The 22724-nt window shown below is 42.7% G+C and overlaps 1 protein-coding gene and 1 long non-coding RNA gene across 5 annotated transcripts in view; one reads left to right on the top strand and one right to left on the bottom strand.

The window, feature by feature from the left end:
- Positions 1-22356, top strand: part of TBC1D9 (TBC1 domain family member 9) — a 90095-nt gene extending 67739 nt beyond the window's left edge. For 2 of the 4 annotated variants that reach the window (XM_040418482.1, XM_040418480.1), the window contains exons 18-21: positions 133-219; positions 12510-12584; positions 12718-12818; positions 14565-16161. In XM_040418482.1, the coding sequence (XP_040274416.1) occupies positions 133-219; positions 12510-12584; positions 12718-12818; positions 14565-15269 (968 nt within the window). In that variant the 3' untranslated portion in view covers positions 15270-16161. Of the gene's footprint in view, positions 1-132; positions 220-12509; positions 12585-12717; positions 12819-14564; positions 16162-21747 lie in introns of those variants that run through there. The other 2 variants (XM_040418481.1, XM_040418483.1) reach the window with 2 other exon arrangements.
- LOC120989995 lies at positions 16-16620 on the bottom strand. Its single transcript, XR_005776351.1, has 3 exons — positions 16165-16620; positions 12592-12597; positions 16-26 (listed from the first exon to the last, which is right to left on the bottom strand). It is a non-coding gene; the product is annotated as an uncharacterized LOC120989995 (long non-coding RNA).
- Positions 22357-22724: the final 368 nt, after the last annotated feature.

Genomic DNA, 22724 nt, shown 5'->3' with positions numbered 1-22724 from the left:
ACTGCAGATAAGATCCAAGTGTGCAACTCATGTACATTTATTCTATGTAGATAGGGGTCACTAGTCTGTAAGCAGTGTTTAATTCATAGACCTTTAACCTACATACTGATAATGCATTATTAATCATTTCAGACCTGTCACCAGACCAAGAAGAACCAGATTCTGCATTTGAGGCCACACAATACTTCTTTGAAGACATCGCACCTGAGTGTAGTCATGGTATGCCAACATCAGTGTGAAGGCATGTTTGTGAATTTGTGGTCATGAGTGGGCTATACCCTTGGTTTTGTGATTGGCGGTGGTATGGTTCCTCTTACCAGCCTGTTATTACATCGCAAGATTTACATCAATATTGCCAGCAGACTATATATAAGTTAGTTTTAGCATATCTTGAGTTTGCATAATCTCCAATATTACTACTGCTCCCCTAGTATTGTCTTGCTAAATCATATCAATTATTAGGGGAACAGATAGGGCGATCTGTCACAAAGACCCGGATCGTCAAACGGTGTGTTGTCTTCCTGGCGCTCGAGTTCGAGACATCGCGGATCGGGTTGACAGATTACTGGGAGGGGCTGGAGAAGATCCAGCAGTCATGGTCCATATCGTAACCAATGACAAAGTTAGAGGTAGGTGGAGCGTCCTTAAAAATGATTTTAGGGATTTAGGTCAAAAGCTTAGGGCAAAGACCTCAAAGGTAGTATTTACCGAAATACTGCCTGTACTACGAGCCACACAAGAAAGGCAGCGGGAGATTAGGGAGGTTAACAAGTGGCTCAAGAACTGGTGCAGGAAGAAGGGGTTTGGGTTCCTGGAGAACTGGGCCGACTTCTCTCTCGGCTACAGGCTCTATCGTAGGGATGGGCTGCACCTTAATGGGGAAGGGGCAGCTGTGTTGGGGAAGAAGATAGCTAGAAGGTTGGAGGAATGTTTAAACTAGGGACTTGGGGGGAGGGTAATTACGTTATAGGAGGGAAAGAGAGAGACCAGGGGCAAGGTAATGGGACTGGGGGAGGAATGGAAGGAGGGACTAGAACAGTTCAGAAGGAAAGGTGTAGAGTAAAAAATAAACATAAACCTCTTAAATGTATGTATACTAATGCCAGAAGCCTGACTAATAAAACTGGGGAACTGGAATTAGTGATGTGTGAGGAGGACTATGACATAGTGGGAATAACTGAGACATGGCTGGATGATAGTTATGACTGGGCAGTTTAGAAAGGATCGCCAAAACCGGAAAGGGGGAGGGGTCTGCCTTTATGTAAAGTCCTGTCTAAAGCCCACAGTCCGAGAAGATATAAGTGAGGGACATGAACATGTGGAGTCACTGTGGGTAGAAATACATGGAGGCAAAAACAATAATAAATTACTAATAGGAGTTTATTATAAACCACCTAATATACCAGAGTCTACAGAAAATCTACTACTAAACAAAATAGACGAGGCAGCAAATCATAATGAGGTCGTTATTATGGGGGACTTCAACTACCCAGATATAGACTGGGAAACTAAAACCTGTACATCTCATAAAGAAAACAGGTTCTTGGCAATAACCAAAGACCATTACCTTTCCCAACTACTAGACTTAGTATTAACCAATAGACCTGACAGAACAACAGATGTGCAGGTTGGGGGACACCTGGGAAATAGTGACCATAAAGTAATAACCTTCCAATTATCATTCAAAAGAGTGTTTCTTCAGGGTGGAACAAAAATACCAAACTTCAAAAAAGCTAAATTTAGCCAACTAAGAGAGGCCATAGGCCTCAAAGAGAGGCCAAGTCCTCAAAAGTAAAAATACAGCCACAAAATGGGATATTTTTAAAAGCATCCTAAAATCTAATTGTGAGAGGTACATACCTTATCGGAATAAAAGGTTAAAGAACAAGAAGAAACCAATGTGGATAAATAGAACTGTAAAGGAAGCAATAAATGACAAAAAGAAAGCATTTAAACCACTAAAAGAGGAAAGTAGCGAGGAAGCACTGAAAAACTAATAAAATCGGCTAAACTAGAGACCGAGAGATTGATTGCCAAAGAGAGCAAAACTAACCCTAAAATGTTCTTCAATTATATAAATGGTAAAAAGTATAAATCTGAAGGTGTCGGCCCTTTATAGAGTGATGAGGAGAAAGCAAAGCTATTAAATATTTTTTTCTCCATTGTATTCACTGAAGAAAATAAACTGTCAGATGAAATGCAGAATGTGAAAGGAAATCCCTTAATAAAAGTGCCCTGTCTGACCCAGTAAGAAGTACAGCGGCATCTTAAAAATATTAAAATTAGACAAATCGCCAGGACCAGATGGCATACAGCCCTGTATCCTAAGAGAATTAAGTAATGTCATAGCCAGACCCTTAACCACCTCCGGACCGCCTAACGCAGATTCGCGTTCCAGAGGTGGCAGCCCTGCGCTCAGCGATGCATATACGCGTCATCTCGTGTGAGCCGAGATTTCCTGTGAACGCGCGCACACAGGAACGGAAGGTAAGCGAGTGGATCTCCAGCCTGCCAGCGGCGATCGTTCGCTGGCAGGCTGGAGATGTGATTTTTTTTAACCCCTAACAGGTATATTAGACGCTGTTTTGATAACAGCGTCTAATATACCTGCTACCTGGTCCTCTGGTGGTCCCCTTTGTTTGGATCGACCACCAGAGGACACAGGTAGCTCAGTAATATGTTGCACCAAGCACCACTACACTACACCCCCCCCCTGTCACTTATTAACCCTTTATTCACCCTTGATCACCCCTGATCACCCCATATAGACTCCCTGATCACCCCCTGTCATTGATCACCCCCCCTGTCATTGATCACCCCCCTGTAAGGCTCCATTCAGACATCCGTATGATTTTTACGGATCCACTGATACATGGATCGGATCCGCAAAATGCATACGGACGTCTGAATGGAGCCTTACAGGGGGGTGATCAATGACGGGGGTGATCACCCCATATAGACTCCCTGATCACCCCCCTGTCATTGATCACCCCCCTGTAAGGCTGCATTCAGATGTCCGTATGTTTTTTACGGATCCACTGATACATGGATCGGATCCGCAAAACACATACAAGCGTCTGAATGGAGCCTTACAGGGGGGTGATCACCCCATATAGACTCCCTGATCACCCCCCTGTCATTGATCACCCCCTTGTAAGGCTCCATTCAGACGTCCGTATGATTTTTACGGATCCACTGATACATGGATCAGATCCGCAAAACACATATGGACGTCTGAATGGAGCCTTATAGGGGGGTGATCAATGACAGGGGGGTGATCACCCCATATAGACTCCCTGATCACCCCCCTGTCATTGATCACCCCCCTGTAAGGCTCCATTCAGACACTTTTTAGCGGAAATTATTATTTTTTTTCTTACAAAGTCTCATATTCCACTAACTTGTGTCAAAAAATAAAATCTCACATGAACTCGCCATACCCCTCACGGAATCCAAATGCGTAAAATTTTTTAGACATTTATATTCCAGACTTCTTCTCACGCTTTAGGGCCCCTAGAATGCCAGGGCAGTATAAATACCCCACATGTGACCCCATTTCGGAAAGAAGACACCCTAAGGTATTCGCTGAGGGGCATATTGAGTCCATGAAAGATTGAAATTTTTGTCCCAAGTTAGCGGAAAGGGAGACTTTGTGAGAAAAAAAAATTCAAAATCAATTTCCGCTAACTTGTGCCAAAAAAAACAAAATTCTATGAACTCGCCATGCCCCTCATTGAATACCTTGGGGTGTCTTCTTTCCAAAATGGGGTCACATGTGGGGTATTTATACTGCCCTGGCTTTTTAGGGGCCCTAAAGTGTGAGAAGAAGTCTGGGATCCAAATGTCTAAAAATGCCCTCATAAAAGGAATGTGGGCCCCTTTGCGCATCTAGGCTGCAAAAAAGTGTCACACATCTGGTATCGCCGTACTCAGGAGAAGTTGGGCAATGTGTTTTGGGGTGTCATTTTACATATACCCATGCTGGGTGAGATAAATATCTTGGTCAAATGCCAACTTTGTATAAAAAATGGGAAAAGTTGTCTTTTTTGCCGAGATATTTCTCTCACCCAGCATGAGTATATGTAAAAAGACACCACAAAACACATTGCCCAACTTCTCCTGAATACGGCGATACCACATGTGTGACACTTTTTTGCAGCCTAGGTGGACAAAGGGGCCCACATTCCAAAGAGCACCTTTCGGATTTCACAGGTCATTTACCTACTTACCACACATTAGGGCCCCTAGAATGCCAGGGCAGTATAACTACCCCACAAGTGACCCCATTTTGGAAAGAAGACACCCCAAGGTATTCCGTGAGGGGCATAGCGAGTTCCTAGAATTTTTTATTTTTTGTCACAAGTTAGCGGAAAATGATGATTTATTTATTTTTTTCTTACAAAGTCTCATATTCCACTAACTTGTGACAAAAAATAAAAACTTCCATGAACTCACTATGCCCATCAGCGAATACCTTGGGGTGTCTTCTTTCCAAAATGGGGTCACTTGTGGGGTAGTTATACTGCCCTGGGATTCTAGGGGCCCTAATGTGTGGTAAGTAGTTTGAAATCAAAATCTGTAAAAAATGGCCGGTGAAATCCGAAAGGTGCTCTTTGGAATGTGGGCCCCTTTGCCCACCTAGGCTGCAAAAAAAGTGTCACACATGTGGTATCTCCGTACTCAGGAGAAGTTGGGGAATGTGTTTTGGGGTGTCATTTTACATAAACCTATGCTGGGTGAGAGAAATATCTTGGTCAAATGCCAACTTTGTATAAAAAAATGGGAAAAGTTGTCTTTTGCCAAGATATTTCTCTCACCCAGCATGGGTATATGTAAAATGACACCCCAAAACACATTCCCCAACTTCTCCTGAGTACGGAGATACCACATGTGTGACATTTTTTTGCAGCCTAGGTGGGCAAAGGGGGCCACATTCCAAAGAGCACCTTTCGGATTTCACCGGCCATTTTTTACAGATTTTGATTTCAAACTGCTTACCACACATTTGGGCCCCTAGAATGCCAGGGCAGTATAACTACCCCACAAGTGACCCCATTTTGGAAAGAAGACACCCCAAGGTATTCGCTGATGGGCATAGTGAGTTCATAGAAGTTTTTATTTTTTGTCCCAAGTTAGTGGAATATGAGACTTTGTAAGAAAAAAAAATAATAAATCATAATTTTCCGCTAACTTGTGACAAAAAATAAAAAGTTCTATGAACTCACTATGCCTATCAGCGAATACCTTAGGGTGTCTACTTTCCAAAATGGGGTCATTTGTGGGGTGTTTGTACTGTCTGGCCATTGTAGAACCTCAGGAAACATGACAGGTGCTCAGAAAGTCAGAGCTGCTTCAAAAAGCGGAAATTCACATTTTTGTACCATAGTTTGTAAACGCTATAACTTTTACCCAAACCATTTTTTTTTTACCCAAACATTTTTTTTTATCAAAGACATGTAGAACAATAAATTTACAGAAAACTTTATATATGGATGTCGTTTTTTTTGCAAAATTTTACAACTGAAAGTGAAAAATGTCATTTTTTTGCAAAAAAATCGTTAAATTTCGATTAATAACAAAAAAAGAAAAAATGTCAGCAGCAATGAAATACCACCAAATGAAAGCTCTATTAGTGAGAAGAAAAGGAGGTAAAATTCATTTGGGTGGTAAGTTGCATGACCGAGCAATAAACGGTGAAAGTAGTGTAGGTCAGAAGTGTAAAAAGTGACCTGGTCATTAAGGGTGTTTAAGCTAAGGGGGCTGAGGTGGTTAATTCTGATATTTAAGGACTCTGTACTGACAGGGAGTGTTCCACAGGATTGGGGCATGGCAAATGTGGTCCCAATATTCAAAAAGGGTCCAAAAACAGAGCCCGGAAACTATAGGCCGGTAAGTTTAACATCCGTCGTGGGTAAATTGTTTAAAGGTTTTCTAAGAGATGCTATCTTGGAGTACCTCAATGAAAATAAGCAAATAACGCCATATCAGCATGGCTTCATGAGGGATCGGCCATGTCAAACAAATTTAATCAGTTTCTATGAGGAGGTAAGTTCTAGACTTGACAGCGGCGAATCAATGAATGTCGTATATATGGACTTCTCCAAAGCATTTGACACTGTACCACATAAAAGGTTAGTATATAAAATGAGAATGTTCGGACTGAGAGAAAATGTCTGTATGTGGGTAAGTAGCTGGCTCAGTAATATAAAACAGAGGGTGGTTATTAATTTGACAATAGGGTTGGACGATATCAAAAATATTCAGACGATAACGATATTAAAAAATTTATTGCGATAACGATATATATCGCGATAAATACCAGTTTAAAAGAAAAAAACACAAGGAGACGTTATACTGTATGGGGGCAGCCACAAGGAGACGTTATACTGTATGGGGGCCACAAGGATACGTTATGCTGTATGGGGGCCACAAGGAGACGTTATACTGTATGGGGGCAGCCACAAGGAGACGTTACACTGTATGGGGGCAGCCACAAGGAGACGTTACACTGTATGGGGCAGCCACAAGGTGACGTTATACTGTATGGGGGCAGCCACAAGGAGACGTTATACTGTATGGGGGCAGCCACAAGGAGAGGTTATACTGTATGGGGGCAGCCACAAGGAGACGTTATACTGTATGGGGGCAGCCACAAGGAGACGTTATACTGTATGGGGGCCACAAGGAGACGTTCTACTGTATGGGGGCCACAAGGAGACGTTCTACTGTATGGGGGCAGCCACAAGGAGACGTTCTACTGTATGGGGGCAGCCACAAGGAGACGTTACACTGTATGGGGGCAGCCACAAGGAGACGTTACACTGTATGGGGGCCACAAGGAGACGTTACACTGTATGGAGGCCACAAGGAGACATTATACTGTATGGGGGGCCACAAGGAGATGTTACACTGTATGGGGGGCCACAAGGAGATGTTACACTGTATGGGGGCCACAAGGAGATGTTACACTGTATGGGGGCCACAAGGATACGTTATGCTGTATGGGGGCCACAAGGAGACGTTACACTATATGGGGGCCACAAGGAGATGTTACACTGTATGGGGGCCACAAGGAGATATACTGTATGGGGGCCACAAGGAGATATACTGTATGGGGAGCCACAAGGAGACGTTACACTGTATGGGGGCCACAAGGAGACGTTACACTGTAGGGGGCGGGGGGCCACAAGGAGATGTTATAATAAAGTCTTGTGGCCACAGGCCACCATACATACAATAATACTTTACCATATACTTTTCCCGCGGCTGCCTCGCTTGTGTGCTCCGATTCTGACATCAGATGTCGGTGGGCGGAGATTTGAATATGGGAGCAAGGAGGAGGGAGAGCCGGGGCGGCCCACTGCGTGAAGTAGTACGTTTGTAATTTTGTCATCAGAACACACTAGCGAGGCAGCCGCAGGAAAAGTCTCTCCAGAGACACCCAGTACTCACACAGAGTTCGCCACATAGAACCGGCACGGGTGGGTGACGTCAGATGGTGGGTGGAGTCTGGAGACTTGACTAAGGGAGGCGGAGCAAGAAGGAGCCAGGAGCGAGTGGAAGTTGTGGAATGTGTTTGTACTTCTCAGCGCTGTGCAGGGGCGGGCGGACGCAGATTTAGAAGCGGTCAGCGAACATGACCGCCTTGATGACGTCACAAAATACAGCGGTAATTAGGAAACAGCGATATCGCCGTTTTTAATACCGCGGTATATCGTGATACCGGTATATCGCCCAACCCTAGTACACACTCAGATTGGGTCAGTGTCACTAGTGGAGTACCTCAAGGGTCAGTACTGGGCCCTATCCTCTTCAATATATTTATTAATGATCTTGTAGAAGGTTTGCACAGTAAAATATACATTTTTGCAGATGACACTAAACTGTGTAAAGTAATTGACACGGAAGATGACAGTATACTACAGATGGATCTGGATAGATTGGAGGCTTGGGCAGAGAAGTGGCAGATGAGGTTTAACACTGACAAATGTAAGGTCATTTTCCAGCTCAGTGTTACCCAGTGTTTTACCATTTAGTATGTACGGGTGAATTGCATTATTCCTTCCCATGTGCATAACCTAAGAATTTTAGTGAACAGCAAACTAAGCTGTAAAAACCAGTGTCAGGCAGCTGCTGCCAAGACCAATAAGATAATGGGTTGCATCAAAAGTGGCATAGATGCCCGTGATGAGAACATAGTCCTACCACTTTACAAATCACTGGTCAGACCACACATGAAGTACTGTGTACAGTTCTGGGCTCCTGTGAACAAGGCAGACATAGCAGAGCTGGAGAGGGTTCAGAGGAGGGCAACTAAAGTAATAACTGGAATGGGGCAACTACAGTACCCGGAAAGATTATCAAAATTAGGGTTATTCACTTTAGAAAAAAGATGATTGAGGGGAGATATAATTACTATGTATAAATATATCAGGGGTCAGTACAGAGATCTCTCCCATCATCTATTTATCCCCAGGACTGTGACTGTGACAAGGGGACATCCTCTGCGTCTGGAGGAAAGAAGGTTTGTACACAAACATAGAAAAGGATTCTTTACGGTAAGAGCAGTGAGACTATGGAACTCTCTGCCTGAGGAGATTGTGATGGTGAGTTCACTAAAAGAGTTCAAGAGGGGCCTGGATGTATTTCTGGAGTGTAATAATATTACAGGCTATAGCTACTAGAGAGGGGTCGTTGATCCAGGGAGTTAGTCTGATTGCCTGAATGGAGTCGGGAAGGAATTTTTTTCCCCTTAATTGGGGAAAATTGGCTCCTACCTCACTTTTTTTTTTTTTTTTTGCCTTCCTCTGGATCAACTTGCAGGATGACAGGCCGAACTGGATGGACAAATGTCTTTTTTCTGCCTTATATACTATGTTACTATGTGTTGTGGGACCTTGAAAACAAAGCAAGGCTTAGTTAAACATTTCATGTGGAGATACTTTTTATTATAAATACATCTACAAAGGTGCTAGTGTGAACAAGACTTAAGGTGAGATTCAGACAGCCATATTAAAGGGCATCTGTCAGCAGATTTGTACCTATGAAACTAGCTGACCTGTTGCTTGTGCGCTTGGCAGCTGAAGGCATCTTTGGCTTTTCCAAAACACCTAGAGGCTCTGCTCTCTCTGCAACTGTTGCGCCCTCTGAACTTTGATTAACAGGGCCAGGCATGATCACGTTTACACTGCCTGGCCCTGTCAATCAAAGTGGAGAAGGTGAGTCAGTTGCAGAGAGAGCAGAGCCTCTAGGTGTAACAGCAATGCCCTCATTTGCATATATTAAAACATCATTTTCTCAGCAATGTGAGCACATATGAACATGGGACCAACACAGATTCCTTCAGCTGCTAAGTGCACATGTAACACGTCAGCCAGTTTCATAGGTATAAACCTGCTGACAGATGCCCTTTAAAAATCATCAGTGTTGCAACCTGCAAAAGACTTTGGTTAAAAAGCTGCATTTAAGTTAATGTATACTGGGTTGTATACAGAAGTCATAAGGCTCCACTTCACATACGGTTCTGCCAAATGTACTATGCTTTCATAATATATTAGGGTCCACCCTTCCTTTTTTAGGTTTCAAATTGTGTGCTGATTAATTTCATTATTGCATCTTTGTACAAGACATACAAATTTGGTTTTCTACTTGAGAGACCACCACTAGAGTCTTACCATTAATGACCGATATATATCTGCGTATTTTTCTTCTATCACTGAGGTGACGGTCCTCCCTCTGTCTGTTCTCTTCCAGCCTGGGCAATGTATGTGCATAGTCAATAACATCACATACAGTCAGGTCCATAAATATTGTGACATCAACACAATTCTAACATTTTTGGCTCTATACACCACCACAATGGATTTGAAATGAAACGAACAAGATGTGGTTTAACTGCAGACTGTCAGCTTTAATTTGAGGGTATTTACATCCAAATCAGGTGAACGGCGTAGAAATTACAACAGTGTGCATATGTGCCTCCCACTGGTTAAGGGACCACAAGTAATGGGACAGAATAATAATCGTAAATCAAACTTTCACTTTTTAATACTTGGTTGCAAATCCTTTGCAGTCAATTACAGCCTGAAGTGGAACGCATAGACATCACCAGAAGCTGAGTTTCATCCCTGGTGATGCTCTGCCAGGTCTCTACTGCAACTGTCTTCTGTTTCTGCTTGTTCTTGGGGCATTTTCCCTTCAGTTTTGTCTTCAGCAAGTGAAATGCATGCTCAATCGGATTCAGGTCAGGTGATTGACTTGGCCATTGCATAACATTCCACTTCTTTCCCTTAAAAAACTCTTTGGTTGCTTTTGCAGTATGCTTTGGGTCATTGTCCATCTGCACTGTGAAGCGCCGTCCAATGAGTTCTGAAGCATTTGGCTGAATATGAGTAGATAATATTACCCGAAACACTTCAGAATTCATCCTGCTGCTTTTGTCAGCAGTCACATCATCAATAAATACAAGAGAACCAGTTCCATTGGCAGCCATACATGCCCACACCATGACACTACCACCACCATGCTTCACTGATGAGGTGGTATGCTTAGGATCATGAGCAGTTCCTTTCTTTCTCCATACTCTTCTCTTCCCATCACTCTGGTACAAGTTGATCTTGGTCTCATCTGTCCATAGGATGTTGTTCCAGAACTGTGAAGGCTTTTTTAAATGTCGTTTGACAAACTCTAATCTGGCCTTCCTGTTTTTGAGGCTCACCAATGGTTTACATCTTGTGGTGAACCCTTTGTATTCACTCTGGTGAAGTCTTCTCTTAATTGTTGACTTTGACACACATACACCTACCTCCTGGAGAGTGTTCTTGATCTGGCCAACTGTTGTGAAGGGTGTTTTCTTCACCAGGGAATGAATTCTTCAGTCATCCACCACAGTTGTTTTCCGTGGTCTTCCGGGTCTTTTGGTGTTGCTGAGCTTACCGGTGCGTTCGTTCGTTCTTTTTAAGAATGTTTCAAACAGTTGTTTTGGCCAGGCCTAATGTTTTTGCTATCTCTCTGATGGGTTTGTTTTGTTTTTTCAGCCTAATGATGGCTTGCTTCACTGATAGTGACAGCTCTATGGATCTCATCTTGAGAGTTGACAGCAACAGATTCCAAATGCAAATAGCACCATTGAAATGAACTCTGGACCTTTTATGTGCTCATTGTAATTGGGATAATGAGGGAATGACACACCTGGCCATGGAACAGCTGAGAAGCCAATTGTCACATTACTTTTGGTTCCGTAACAAGTGGGAGGCACATATGCAAACTGTTGTAATTCCTACACCGTTCACCTGATTTGGATGTAAATACCCTCAAATTAAAGCTGACAGTCTGCAGTTAAAGCACATCTTGTTCGTTTCATTTCAAATCCATTGTGGTGGTGTATAGAGCCACTAATGTTACAATTGTGTCGATGTCCCAATATTTATGGACATGACTGTACATGGCTAGCCAGAGGCCTCGCTGGAGAAGCATTGCTTCACCGGTGCATGTTCAGATTCAGCCTGCTATTATGTGACATGGAAATCCATATGATATGGTGGTGTATTATAATGACCATAGGTTTGGTATATATGTGTTTTACATAAACTTTTGGTTGTGCTGGGAGTTGGAGTGGGCTGGGAGGCTGCCTGCATGCTGTGCCGAGTGGAGCTATTGCTGGCTGAGATGGTGCTGTGAGGACCCTGAATTTCAGGTTGTAAACATCCAGGCTTGTGATGCTAACATTACTAACAGAGGGAGGACGATGAAAATGACTCGAAAAGGTCACATCAACTTGTGATCTGGGGTAGGGTGGGATACTTAACAAAAAATGGATATGGGTACCGGAAAACCCCTTTAAATAAGAACAATGGTTTGAAGGGGTTGTCCCATCTCGCTTCATGGATCCTAGTATGCATAAAACAGTATGTGTATACTAATTGCTAATTGGGATGTGTGATCGACAGTAGCTCCCTCCCTTTTTTTTTTTTTTTTATCTTCTAACCCTTTTTAGACTGCTCAATGTCAGGGGATATGTCCACTGCTGCAGTATAGCAGTAAAGACCGTGTTTGCACTGTGCAGATCAGAGTTCCTGCATGTGTGGTGGGCAAGATTTTGGGGAAACACATAGACACATGCGCATTAGCTCCTGACCCGGCCACCTCTAATTAGTCTCTTTAGAACAGCTCCAGTGCATGGTCAGTAGCCTTGGAACTGTTCTACACAGCTCCTTTATTGGCTGCTCGCACCACTGCCCCCCTGTACCATAGCTGCTGATGAAAATGCTTCAGGAACATGGGAATCAGAGCTCCACTTGCCTGTGCCATCAGTCAACATACAGGTCACCGCCCCCTGTGGAACAGTGGCAGCCCTGACCTTGTGAGATGGGGCAACCCCTTTAATCTAATGCTTGCAGTTTCAGTCCGGGTAGTGGGTATCTGCTACAGCAGTCGGTAAGATATTGTTTGCGATGTGCTGCAACAAGATATCTAAGAGATGTTTCTTCATTTTCTGTGCTGTTGTTAAGTTGCTTCAATTGAGTTGAGAAGCAAGAAAAGGACAGAAGAAGGCTTTGTTGCAGTCAGTCTTAAACCAGCTAAAGGTAACACCTAGCCCTCACAATGTCTGTGTTGTGTTTGTATGTTTGTAGTAGCGATACATTGTGAGAATTGTGGTTTGTACTTTGAAGTTATTGAAATAGTGATGGATATTCTGTTTCTTTTTCCATTCATTAGTTCAAAAAACAAGTCAGGATAACCGAAATTACCTCCGGATATGGGCACAGGAAAACCGGCCTAAGGAAAAAGATGCGAAAGAATTACCCAAGTTAAACCAGGTATATCTTTGATGGCAAAACTGATTGTGGTACAGAGACTCGGAGAACTATACAAGTAGTAAGTTAGCCAGGGGTGCAGCCAGGAACGAGTTGGGACATGGGATCTAAAAGCCGAGTCCATCGCTGCGGGCACCATCCACATATTAGAAACACAATTTATTTCCGTTGTGCTGCTGATAAATAACGATATTTGAAACGCCACCTCTCAAGGTATTAGTGGGTGGAGTGAGCCTTTTGATGCCACAGGTATTTTGCAGAAATAAATGAGCAGGTGACTGTGCAAAGTAAAAAATTGCAAGTTTTTCACAGATTTGGCATTTCCTTGCCCATTATGTTGTGGCCAGCTGGTGCCATCTGAGACTCACAACATTATTTAAATTTGTTATGTGGTTTCTATCATGCCATAAATGTGGACATGAACTGCTGTATGGGCACACTGCAAAGTTCAAAAGGGAAAGACCGCCTTTTGGCTTTTGCAGCGCAGATTTTGATGGATTGGCTTATAGGCACCATGTCGCTTTTGAGCAGCCTTTGGGCTACTAGTACAGTATGTTTCTTGTGAGGCAAGGTGACAACAAAATGGCTGTTTTTGGCACTGTTTTTAGGTTTTGTTTTGGTTTTCTTATACGAAGTTCACATGAGCCAGTCGTTACAGGTGTAGCGATACCTAATATGTCTATTTTTTTATTTTTTCGATAGTAAATGGTTTGATAAAGGGGAAAGGGGCACCTTTTTTATTTTCTTTATAAAACACAGTATTTCATCCCACTAAGGGACTTAAACTTTATAACGATGGATGATCCCTTTTACAATGCAGTACAATACATACTGTATTGTACTGCTGCCATAGCATTGATCGATGCATCTAAATAAATTTTACCCATTATTCATTGTTATTTTGGCATTACTATACCATTGAAAATTCTGTAGCAGTCAACACAGAGAGATAAAACTCCTATATAGCTAGGTAAGCCATTGTCTGTTTACTGCTGCTGTGATGAGAAGATGTTATTTGAAGGGTAATCCTTATGATAAGAGATGTAAAATTAGGATGACAGTATGACAGCTCTATTGTTCTCTTGTTAGGCCTAGATAAAGGTGTCCACAGAAGAGCATTGCACTTATCAGTGTAATATCTGTAAAGAATAAATCAAGGCAACTGGACTTACTGTAGATTTCTTCAAAACGTTCTGAGAATTGAGAAAGCTCGTTGGACTTCTCAGAATTGAGAAAGCTCGTTTGAAGAACGAGTGAAAAGTTTTCAAGAAATCTACAGTAAGTCCAGTTGCCTTGATGTATTCTTTACAGATATACCATGACCTGGATAAATGAGAACCTTCACAGACTTGTCAGTGTAATGTGTGATCTGATAATTAAGTCACTGACGGGGACTCTCTCTGGTCATAGTGAAAAGGAGGCTCTTTGCTGTGGTAAAAGACCAAAGAAAGGAGAAAGTTAGGGACAGGGCAGGAAGTAGAATACATGGAGTGATTTATTTCCAGAAATCCATCTAAAATACAGAATATTCACATATAGTTTGGTTATATGTGCTAACATTTTTATTTTTTATGATTGTGTCCCTGTAATGAAGTAGTGTATCCTGTCTTGCCAATGAACCTTTTACAAATTAAGAAGTAATGTAAATGTAAACCCCATAGTTTTCTATAATATAAAGACACCTGTCATAGCATACTGTTCACATTGTATAGTTCTTCATTATGTCTATTCTTTATTGTTTACTTGTAGGGGCAGTTTATTGAGTTGTGTAAGACCATGTACAATATGTTTAGCGAAGATCCAAGAGAGCAAGAACTCTACCATGCAACCGCAGCAGTTACCAGCTTACTGCTTGAGATTGGTGAGGTGGGAAAACTTCTCTCTCTGCAGCCTCCAGAAGAAACTGCCAGCCACAGCAGCAAGGAAACTCCAAGGATGGTCCATGAAAAGAACCCTGTCCAAACATACCAGTATGAGCAATCAGGAGCTTTTTCCACCAACTTTGTTACCAGTGACAATACTGAAGAAATCCACTCTGATCAAATGGAGGAGGTCAAGCTTGAGGACTCTTCTCCTAGAGACAATGGGGCCTGCTCATCTATGCTCATATCAGATGATGAGACAAAAGACGATGGCTCCATGTCTTCTTACTCTGTGCTGAGTGCTGGGTCACATGAAGACGATAAACTACAATGTGAGGATATTGGTGATGACACCATCCTTGTACGGAGTCACCACCAAGCTTCTTTGCCTGTCAGTACTAGTCTAGACCAAGACTGGGCTGTTACATTTGAGCAGTTCCTTGCTTCTCTCTTGACAGAGCCAGCGCTTGTCAGATACTTTGAAAAACCAGTGTCCATATTGGCTAGAATAACTAACGCTAAAAATGTCAGAATGATGGGGAAAGCATTCCCTTCTACAAGTGACTATGACATTGCTATTGTTTCTGGGTGAGGAACACTAAGGTACAGTAGATGTAAATAATGGCTAAAACCGTTCATTCCTAATAGGAGAGCAAAATCTGTTTTAAAGGGGTTGCACAGGATCTTCTGCCTGATCGAACATTGAGAGTGGAGAGATGCAACTGCACACTGGAAAGCACAGTTGCTGAGGCAAAAGTCACAATACTTGCGGGGCAAGGAACGGTTGATTTAGTACTGGTCCCAATCGACGTACAGTTGTCTGCCCCAGATGTCACATTGGGTAGGAGAGTATGCCTGCACAACCCTTTTAAAAATTTTAGTCCAAAAATGCACAATTTACAAATAACCATCAAAGGATGATATCGATTTTAACCCAACATTTTCCTTCAGATTTAGTCCTTATATAGGCATGAGTACAAATTATTTTAAATAACAATTTAGGGATTTTAGACTACATAAGTGCATATTAACCTTACCGGAAAATATTAACTTTATGATGCGTCCGATAGGACAAGAGTGTATTGTACTGTAGATAAAAAAAAATATGGTAAAATGCCACAATATTGAGTGAAATACTGCATCCGTATTCCTGTAAATAAGTTATATGAACTTGCATATATATTCAGTCAATGGGAATGCATTGTCACTTCAGTGTCCCAGCCCCCCCAACTTGTTTTTGCTGTTCTTTGAGCACCTGTACTTTGATTCCTGCTTCTTTATAAGTTCAATTTCTAGTTTTTATTTTCTATTTTATCAATATGTTATTTATATGCAATTTATTTGCTCTCCTCTAGTTAATACAATTTTTCATGCAGAATTGTATCTGGTCTAATGACCATACATAAGAAAAATACTGTAATTCGGTGCTGGATCCCTGAGGTGAAGGTTGTTTTGTTGAAGGATGTGAAGTGCACAAAGTTTCCCACTTACGACATAATTTCTTAAGGTGTATTAATGCATTTTATGTGTATATATATTTTTTTGTTTTTGGAAAGTCTTATTTTTTTAAGCTACTGTATTTTTAATTTCCAGTAATTATTGTATATACATTGAACCCCTAGATGTTAAGAAAATGTAATGATAAACCAATGCTGCTGTTTCATTCTGTTGTTCACAAGAAATAGAAGGGTTTGTTGAGAAACTGTGTGCTATAATTTATACATTGGAGGGTTTATTTGACTTGCAAGCATTTTAGACTTTTATCCTTTTCCACTGCAGCCAGTTTTGGTCTTTGTGATTTTTAAAACAAATGTCATCCCTGCCGTTAGAGATGAGTGAATTTTATGTTATGAAATTCGTTCACACTTCCTTTAGTGGTAAAAGCAGAATTGCGTTATGGATTCCGTTACCACGGACCATAATGCAATTCTATGACTGAATGCATAACGGAATGCTTTTAGAGGCATTCCGTTATTCATTCCGTCATAATAGAAGTCTATGGCCTGCATAACTGATCCGTCCCGTTTCCGTTATGCAGGAGAGGACTTCTATTATGACGGAATGAATAACGGAATGCCTCTAACGGCATTCAGAATTGCGTTTGGTAACGGAATCCATAACGCAATTCTGCTTTTACCAGCAAACTAAGCATGAACGAATTTCAAAATATGAAATTCACTCATCTCTACCTTTTTTTTATTTCTCTATCAACTTAGCTCAATGAGGACTTGGATTTTTGTGGGATGGGTTGTATTTTTCAGTGGCATCATTTTTGGGGTATATCTAATTTATTGTTCAACTTTTATTACTTGAGGAGGAAAAAAGCGGAAATTCTGCCATTATTTTGTTTTTTGTTTTTGTGTTTTTAAATTTTTCCACCATGCAGTATAAGAAGTTACTTTTATTCTATAGTTGAGTACAATTATTTTATAAGGCCTCATGCACACGATCGTTGTGTGCATCTGTGTCCATTGTTCAGTTTTCCGTGATTTTCTGCGGACCCATTGACTTTCAATGGGTCCGTTGAAAACTCTGAGAATGCACCGTTTATCATCCGCGTCCGTGATCCGTGTTTGCTGTCCGTCAAAAAAATAAGACCTGTCCTGTCCTATTTTTTTGACGGACAACGGTTCGCGGACCCATTCAAGTCAATGGGTCCGTGAGGCACACAAGATTGTCATCCGTGTCCATAGGCTACTTTCGCACAGACGGATCCGCAGATCCGTCTGCATAAAAGCTTTTTCAGATCTGAGATTTCACATCGTGAAAACTCAGATCCGACAGTATATTCTAACACAGAGGCGTTCCCATGGTGATGGGGACGCTTCAAGTTAGAATATACTAAGAACTGTGGACATAACTGCCCCCTGCTGCCTGGCAGCACCCGATCTCTTACAGGGGGCTGTGATCCGCACAATTAACCCCTCAGGTGCCGCACCTGAGCGGTTAATTGTGCGTATCATGGCCCCCTGTAAGAGATCAGGTGCTGCCAGGCAGCAGGGGCCAGACCCCCCCTCCCTCCCCAGTATTATATTAATTGGTGGCCAGTGCGGCCCCCCTCCCATCCTTCCTCCCCAGTATTATATTCATTGGTGGCCAGTGCGGCCCCCCTCCCTCCCTCCCTAGTGTTATATTCATTGGTGGCCAGTGCGGCCTCCCCTCTTCCCCCCCCCCCCATCATTGGTGGTAGCGGAGCGTTCCGATCGGAGTCCCAGTTTAATCGCTGGGGCTCCGATCGGTTACCATGGCAGCCAAGACGCTACTGAAGTCCTGGCTGCCATGGTTACTTAGCAATTTTAGAAGCATTATACTTACCTGCGATGTCTGTGACCGGGCGCTCCTCCTACTGGTAAGTGACAGGTCTGTGCTATAAGCAATGCGCCGCACAGACCTTTCACTTACCAGTAGGAGGAGCACCCGGCCGGTCACAGACATCGCAGCTCGCGGGTAAGTATAATGCTTCTAAAATTGCTAAGTAACCATGACAGCCAGGACTGCAGTAGCATCTTGGCTGCCATGGTAACCGATCGGAGCCCCAGCGATTAAACTGGGACTCCGATCTGAACTCTCCGCTGCCACCAATGATGGGGGGAAGGAGAGAGGGGAGGCCGCACTGGCCACCAATGAATATAATACTGGGGAGGGAGGGAGGGGGGCCGCACTGGCCACCGATGAATATAATACTGGGGAGGGAGGGAGGGGGGCCGCACTGGCCACCAATGAATATAATACTGGGGAGGGAGGGAGGGGGGCCGCACTGGCCACCAATGAATATAATACTGGGGAGGGAGGGGGGGCCGCACTGGCCACCAATGAATTTAAAACTGGGGAGGGAGGGGGGTCTGGCCCCTGCTGCCTGGCAGCACCTAATCTCTTACAGGGGGCTATGATACGCACAATTAACCCCTCAGGTGCGGCACCTGAGGGGGTTAATTGTGCGGATCACAGCCCCCTGTAAGAGATCGGGTGCTGCCAGGCAGCAGGGGGCAGTTATGTCCACAGTTCTTAGTATATTCTAACTTGAAGCGTCCCCATCACTATGGGAACGCCTCTGTGTTAGAATATACTGTCGGATCTGAGTTTCACGATCTAACTCAAATCCGATGGTATATTCTAACATAGAGGCGTTCCCATGGTTATGGGGACTCTTCAAGTTAAAATATACCATCGGATTGGAGAAAACTCCGATGGTATATTAATAGGGACTCCTGACTTTACATTGAAAGTCAATGGGGGACGGATCCGTTTGCAATTGCACCATATTGTGTCAACGTCAAACGGATCCGTCCCCATTGACTTGCATTGTAAGTCAGGACGGATCCGTCTGGCTCCGCACGGCCAGGCGGACACCAAAGCGACTTTTTTTTTACTTTCCTTCATGTCCGTGGATCCTCCAAAAATCAAGGAAGACCCACGGAAGAAAATACGGACACGGACCACGGAACTACGGAACCCGTTTTTGCGGACCGCAAAAAAGAACGGTCGTGTGCATGAGGCCTAACATATACTTCATTGAGGTGTTATCAGTATTGCACAATAGAAGCGCATTTCGTGGAATAAAATAATAGTTTTTTTGTTGGTGAATTCTAAGTGCTAAAAAATTTTTATTGTTCCATCAACAGCTGTAAATGGACTTATAATATTTTTTTAACAAAACCTTTTTGCAGTACATATAAATTATTGATTAGCTGTAATATGTGCATTTTTTATACACAATTTTTTTTTTACACTTTTTCAAAACATAAACACTTTTCATGGGAAAAAGTTTTTGTTGTAAATACTATTCTTAATTAACCCTTCTTTATCTTATCTTTGTCCCTGTGTGCATATAGATCAATGTAGACATGTCCATATAGTCTATACTGGATCTCTAGGTTAAAACAATCATCATACCTTCCTACTGTATATCTTTAGTCCCTCAGACTGAATATTCCATACAAGACACATTACAAATCTAGGGTAGTTTTCCTAACCAGTGTTCTGTAAATGAAATGTAATCGTTGTACAGTGACTTGCAGAAGTATTCATTCCCCTTGGTGTTTTTCCTGTTTTGTTGCATTGCAACCTGGAATTGGATTTTTGTGGGATTTGTACCATTTGATTTATACATGTGGTGCAAAATATTTTTTGATGTGACAAACCATAAATAAGACCAAAAAACACTTCAATATGCATAAGTATTTATCCCCTTAAAGTGGGATTTTTTCCCATTCTTCTACTCATAAGGCCCCTTTCACACGGGCGAGTATTCCGCGCGGATGCGATGCGTGAGTTGAACGCATTGCACCCGCACTGAATCCTGACCCATTCATTTCTATGGGGCTGTGCACACGAGCAGTGATTTTCACGCATCACTTGTGCGTTGCGTGAAAATCGCAGCATGCTCCTCTTTGTGCGTTTTTCAAGTAACGCAGGCCCCATAGAAATTAATGGGGTTGTGTGAAAATCGCAAGCATCCGCAAGCAAGTGCGGATGCGGTGCGATTTTCACGCACGGTTGCTAGGAGACAATCGGGATGGGGACCCGATCATTATTATTTTCCCTTATAACATGGCACGTTTTTTTTTTTTTTTGCAGATCCATTGTAACAATGCCTAAAACAGACAAGAATAGGACATGTTCGATTTTTTTATTTTTTTTTGCAGGGCTCCACATCCTAACCGCAAATAAGACGGAACGGACACGGAAACAAACAACGTTCGTGTGCATGTAGCCTTAAAGGGTTTCTACCACCACATTTTGACCTAATTAGCTGTCAGACACTAGCGATCTGCTAGTGTCTGCTCTACCTAACCATGCTATTGTAATTCCTTTCTCTGCAGCGGTTACCCTAAAAAACATAGTTTTATTGGTATGCAAATGAGCCTCTAGGTGCTATGGGGGCGTCTTTTCAGCACCTAGAGGCCCCGTCCACTCACCATTTCTGCCGCCCAGCGCGCTCCAGCCCGCCCCTCTCCTCTAGATTGACAGCCTACTCGCGCCTGCGCCGTGTGCTTCAGTATTCGGCACAGACGCAGTGACTGTCTCCCTGCGCCGGCAGCTTCACTGCGCCTGCGCAGATTGCGGCGCAGGGAGCAGTCCAACAGTCACTGCGCCTGCGCCGAATACAGAAGCACACGGCATAGGCTGCACACAAGAATAGGACATGTTCTATCTCTTGCGGAGCTGCGGACCGGAAGTTCGGGGACGAAACCCGGAAGTTCGGGGCCCATAGAGAATGAATGGGTCCGCACCCGTTCCGCAAAATTGCGGAACGGGTGCGGACCCTTTTGCGGACGTGTGAATGGGGCCTTAAAGAAACCTTCAAAAATTTTATACTGTTGCATGTGGTGATATTACGCTTTTATACAACGTCCAAGTTGTATGAACATGTAAACGACACCCAAAGGCTTCCATGAAGTTTTCAGATTTCACACAAATCTCATAAAATAAAAGTTCTGCTATGTTGTATCAGATACCACATTACATAGAGAATCTCTGGCTTAGGATGTCCCACAGAGCACCATTCTATGGCACAAGGAATCCCTGCGGCTTTGTGTGCATGAGGCCTTATCCCTAGTCCATGTGCTGAGGACACAGTCAACCAATTGGGAAATACCAAAGACAGAAGTCATGCACTACTCAGTCAGGCACAGCACTATACAAGATATTACACAGTACATCCTAAAGGTGTTCTATGGGAATAATTAAAAATGGTCGCCAGCAACCTGTCCTAGAATGTGAGCATCCATCACTTTCAGAGCTTCCTAGGGGAGGTGAGGGGTTGGGGCCTCACTACACATTGCACTCTGGCACTTGCATGTACGGTACTACATATTGGGGAGTTTCCCTGTCAGGCTGCTCAGCCATGATAGCATATCATAGGCAGGATTGCATCATTATCATCTATTGTAGAGCAGAGTAGTGTGTAGTGAGAGGCATCTCTGCAAGTCGATGCAACCAGTCCTGCTCACATTCTAGGACAGGTTGCTGGCAACATTTTATATAATTTATTAAGGTACTGATATTTTTGTCAGCACTCCCAAACCAGGGTCCTTTCCTGACTTTTTTTTTTTTTTCTTTCCCTGCAGAGGAGGCAAAATGGGTAAATTGCAAAATGTAAAAAAAAACTCTTAAAGTTCCATGCAGCAAATTTTACGTTTCTCTTCATGAACGAAACTCCAAAGAAAATCATAACTGCAGATCTAATATTTTAAGAGCTATAGTTCATGGCATATACTGTACACGGAATAAATATTTTGCAAGCATCTGCAGGTTGGTGCATTTGCTTGTGTCATTAAATATACGTTTCTATAGGAAAGCGTTTACGTAAATAGTGGTCTCTGTACTCATCAGAGGTCATTGGACTTCGTTTAAGGTGAAATGATGCAAGCAGTACGCCGCTATTTGAATTGCATATGAAATGTTTGTATATTTTGACCTCTCACTTTTATTAAGCAAGTGCTGCAAAGTGCAAACCTATAGAAGTTTTCCAGGAAGTTGAGAAACTGTGCAAATGATTGTCCACTGAATTGAAATATAATAAAAAAAACAAAACTCAGTTTCTGTAAAAAATAACCACATTCAGTTAAAAGGAACCTGTCACATTGAACATGCAGTCCGATCTGTGAGTATCTAGACCAGTGAAATCACATGGCCTATTTGCAGTTCAGTCCCATTCATGTAACTGGTCTTGGGCTGCAATTCCAAGCACAGCCACTATAAAATGTATGGCGCTGTGCTTGGTATGCTGTGATAAGGCCATGGCGCTCCGGCTTCTTCAAACAACCGATTGACGGGAGTCCCGGGTATTGAACACGCATCCTGAGGATAGGTCATCAATATTCATCTCCCATTAAAACCCCTTTAACTTTAAGATTTACAGTGTAAGAGGACATAATTGCAGGTTTCCTTTATGTTCACTGTATATTAAATTGTTCCAGTATCAAAATCCCAGCTCTGCTATCTCAATGTGATATGGAATACTAACCAAGTGAGATTGAAACCATGTAAATTGATAGATGGGGTGTCTTAATCCAGTTTTACCCAAATTTTACCAAACAACTTC

This window comes from Bufo bufo, chromosome 2 (assembly GCF_905171765.1).
Source record: "Bufo bufo chromosome 2, aBufBuf1.1, whole genome shotgun sequence".
In the NCBI taxonomy this organism is placed as follows: Eukaryota; Metazoa; Chordata; class Amphibia; order Anura; family Bufonidae; genus Bufo; species Bufo bufo.
This window is presented reverse-complemented; position numbering and strand designations above follow the sequence as displayed.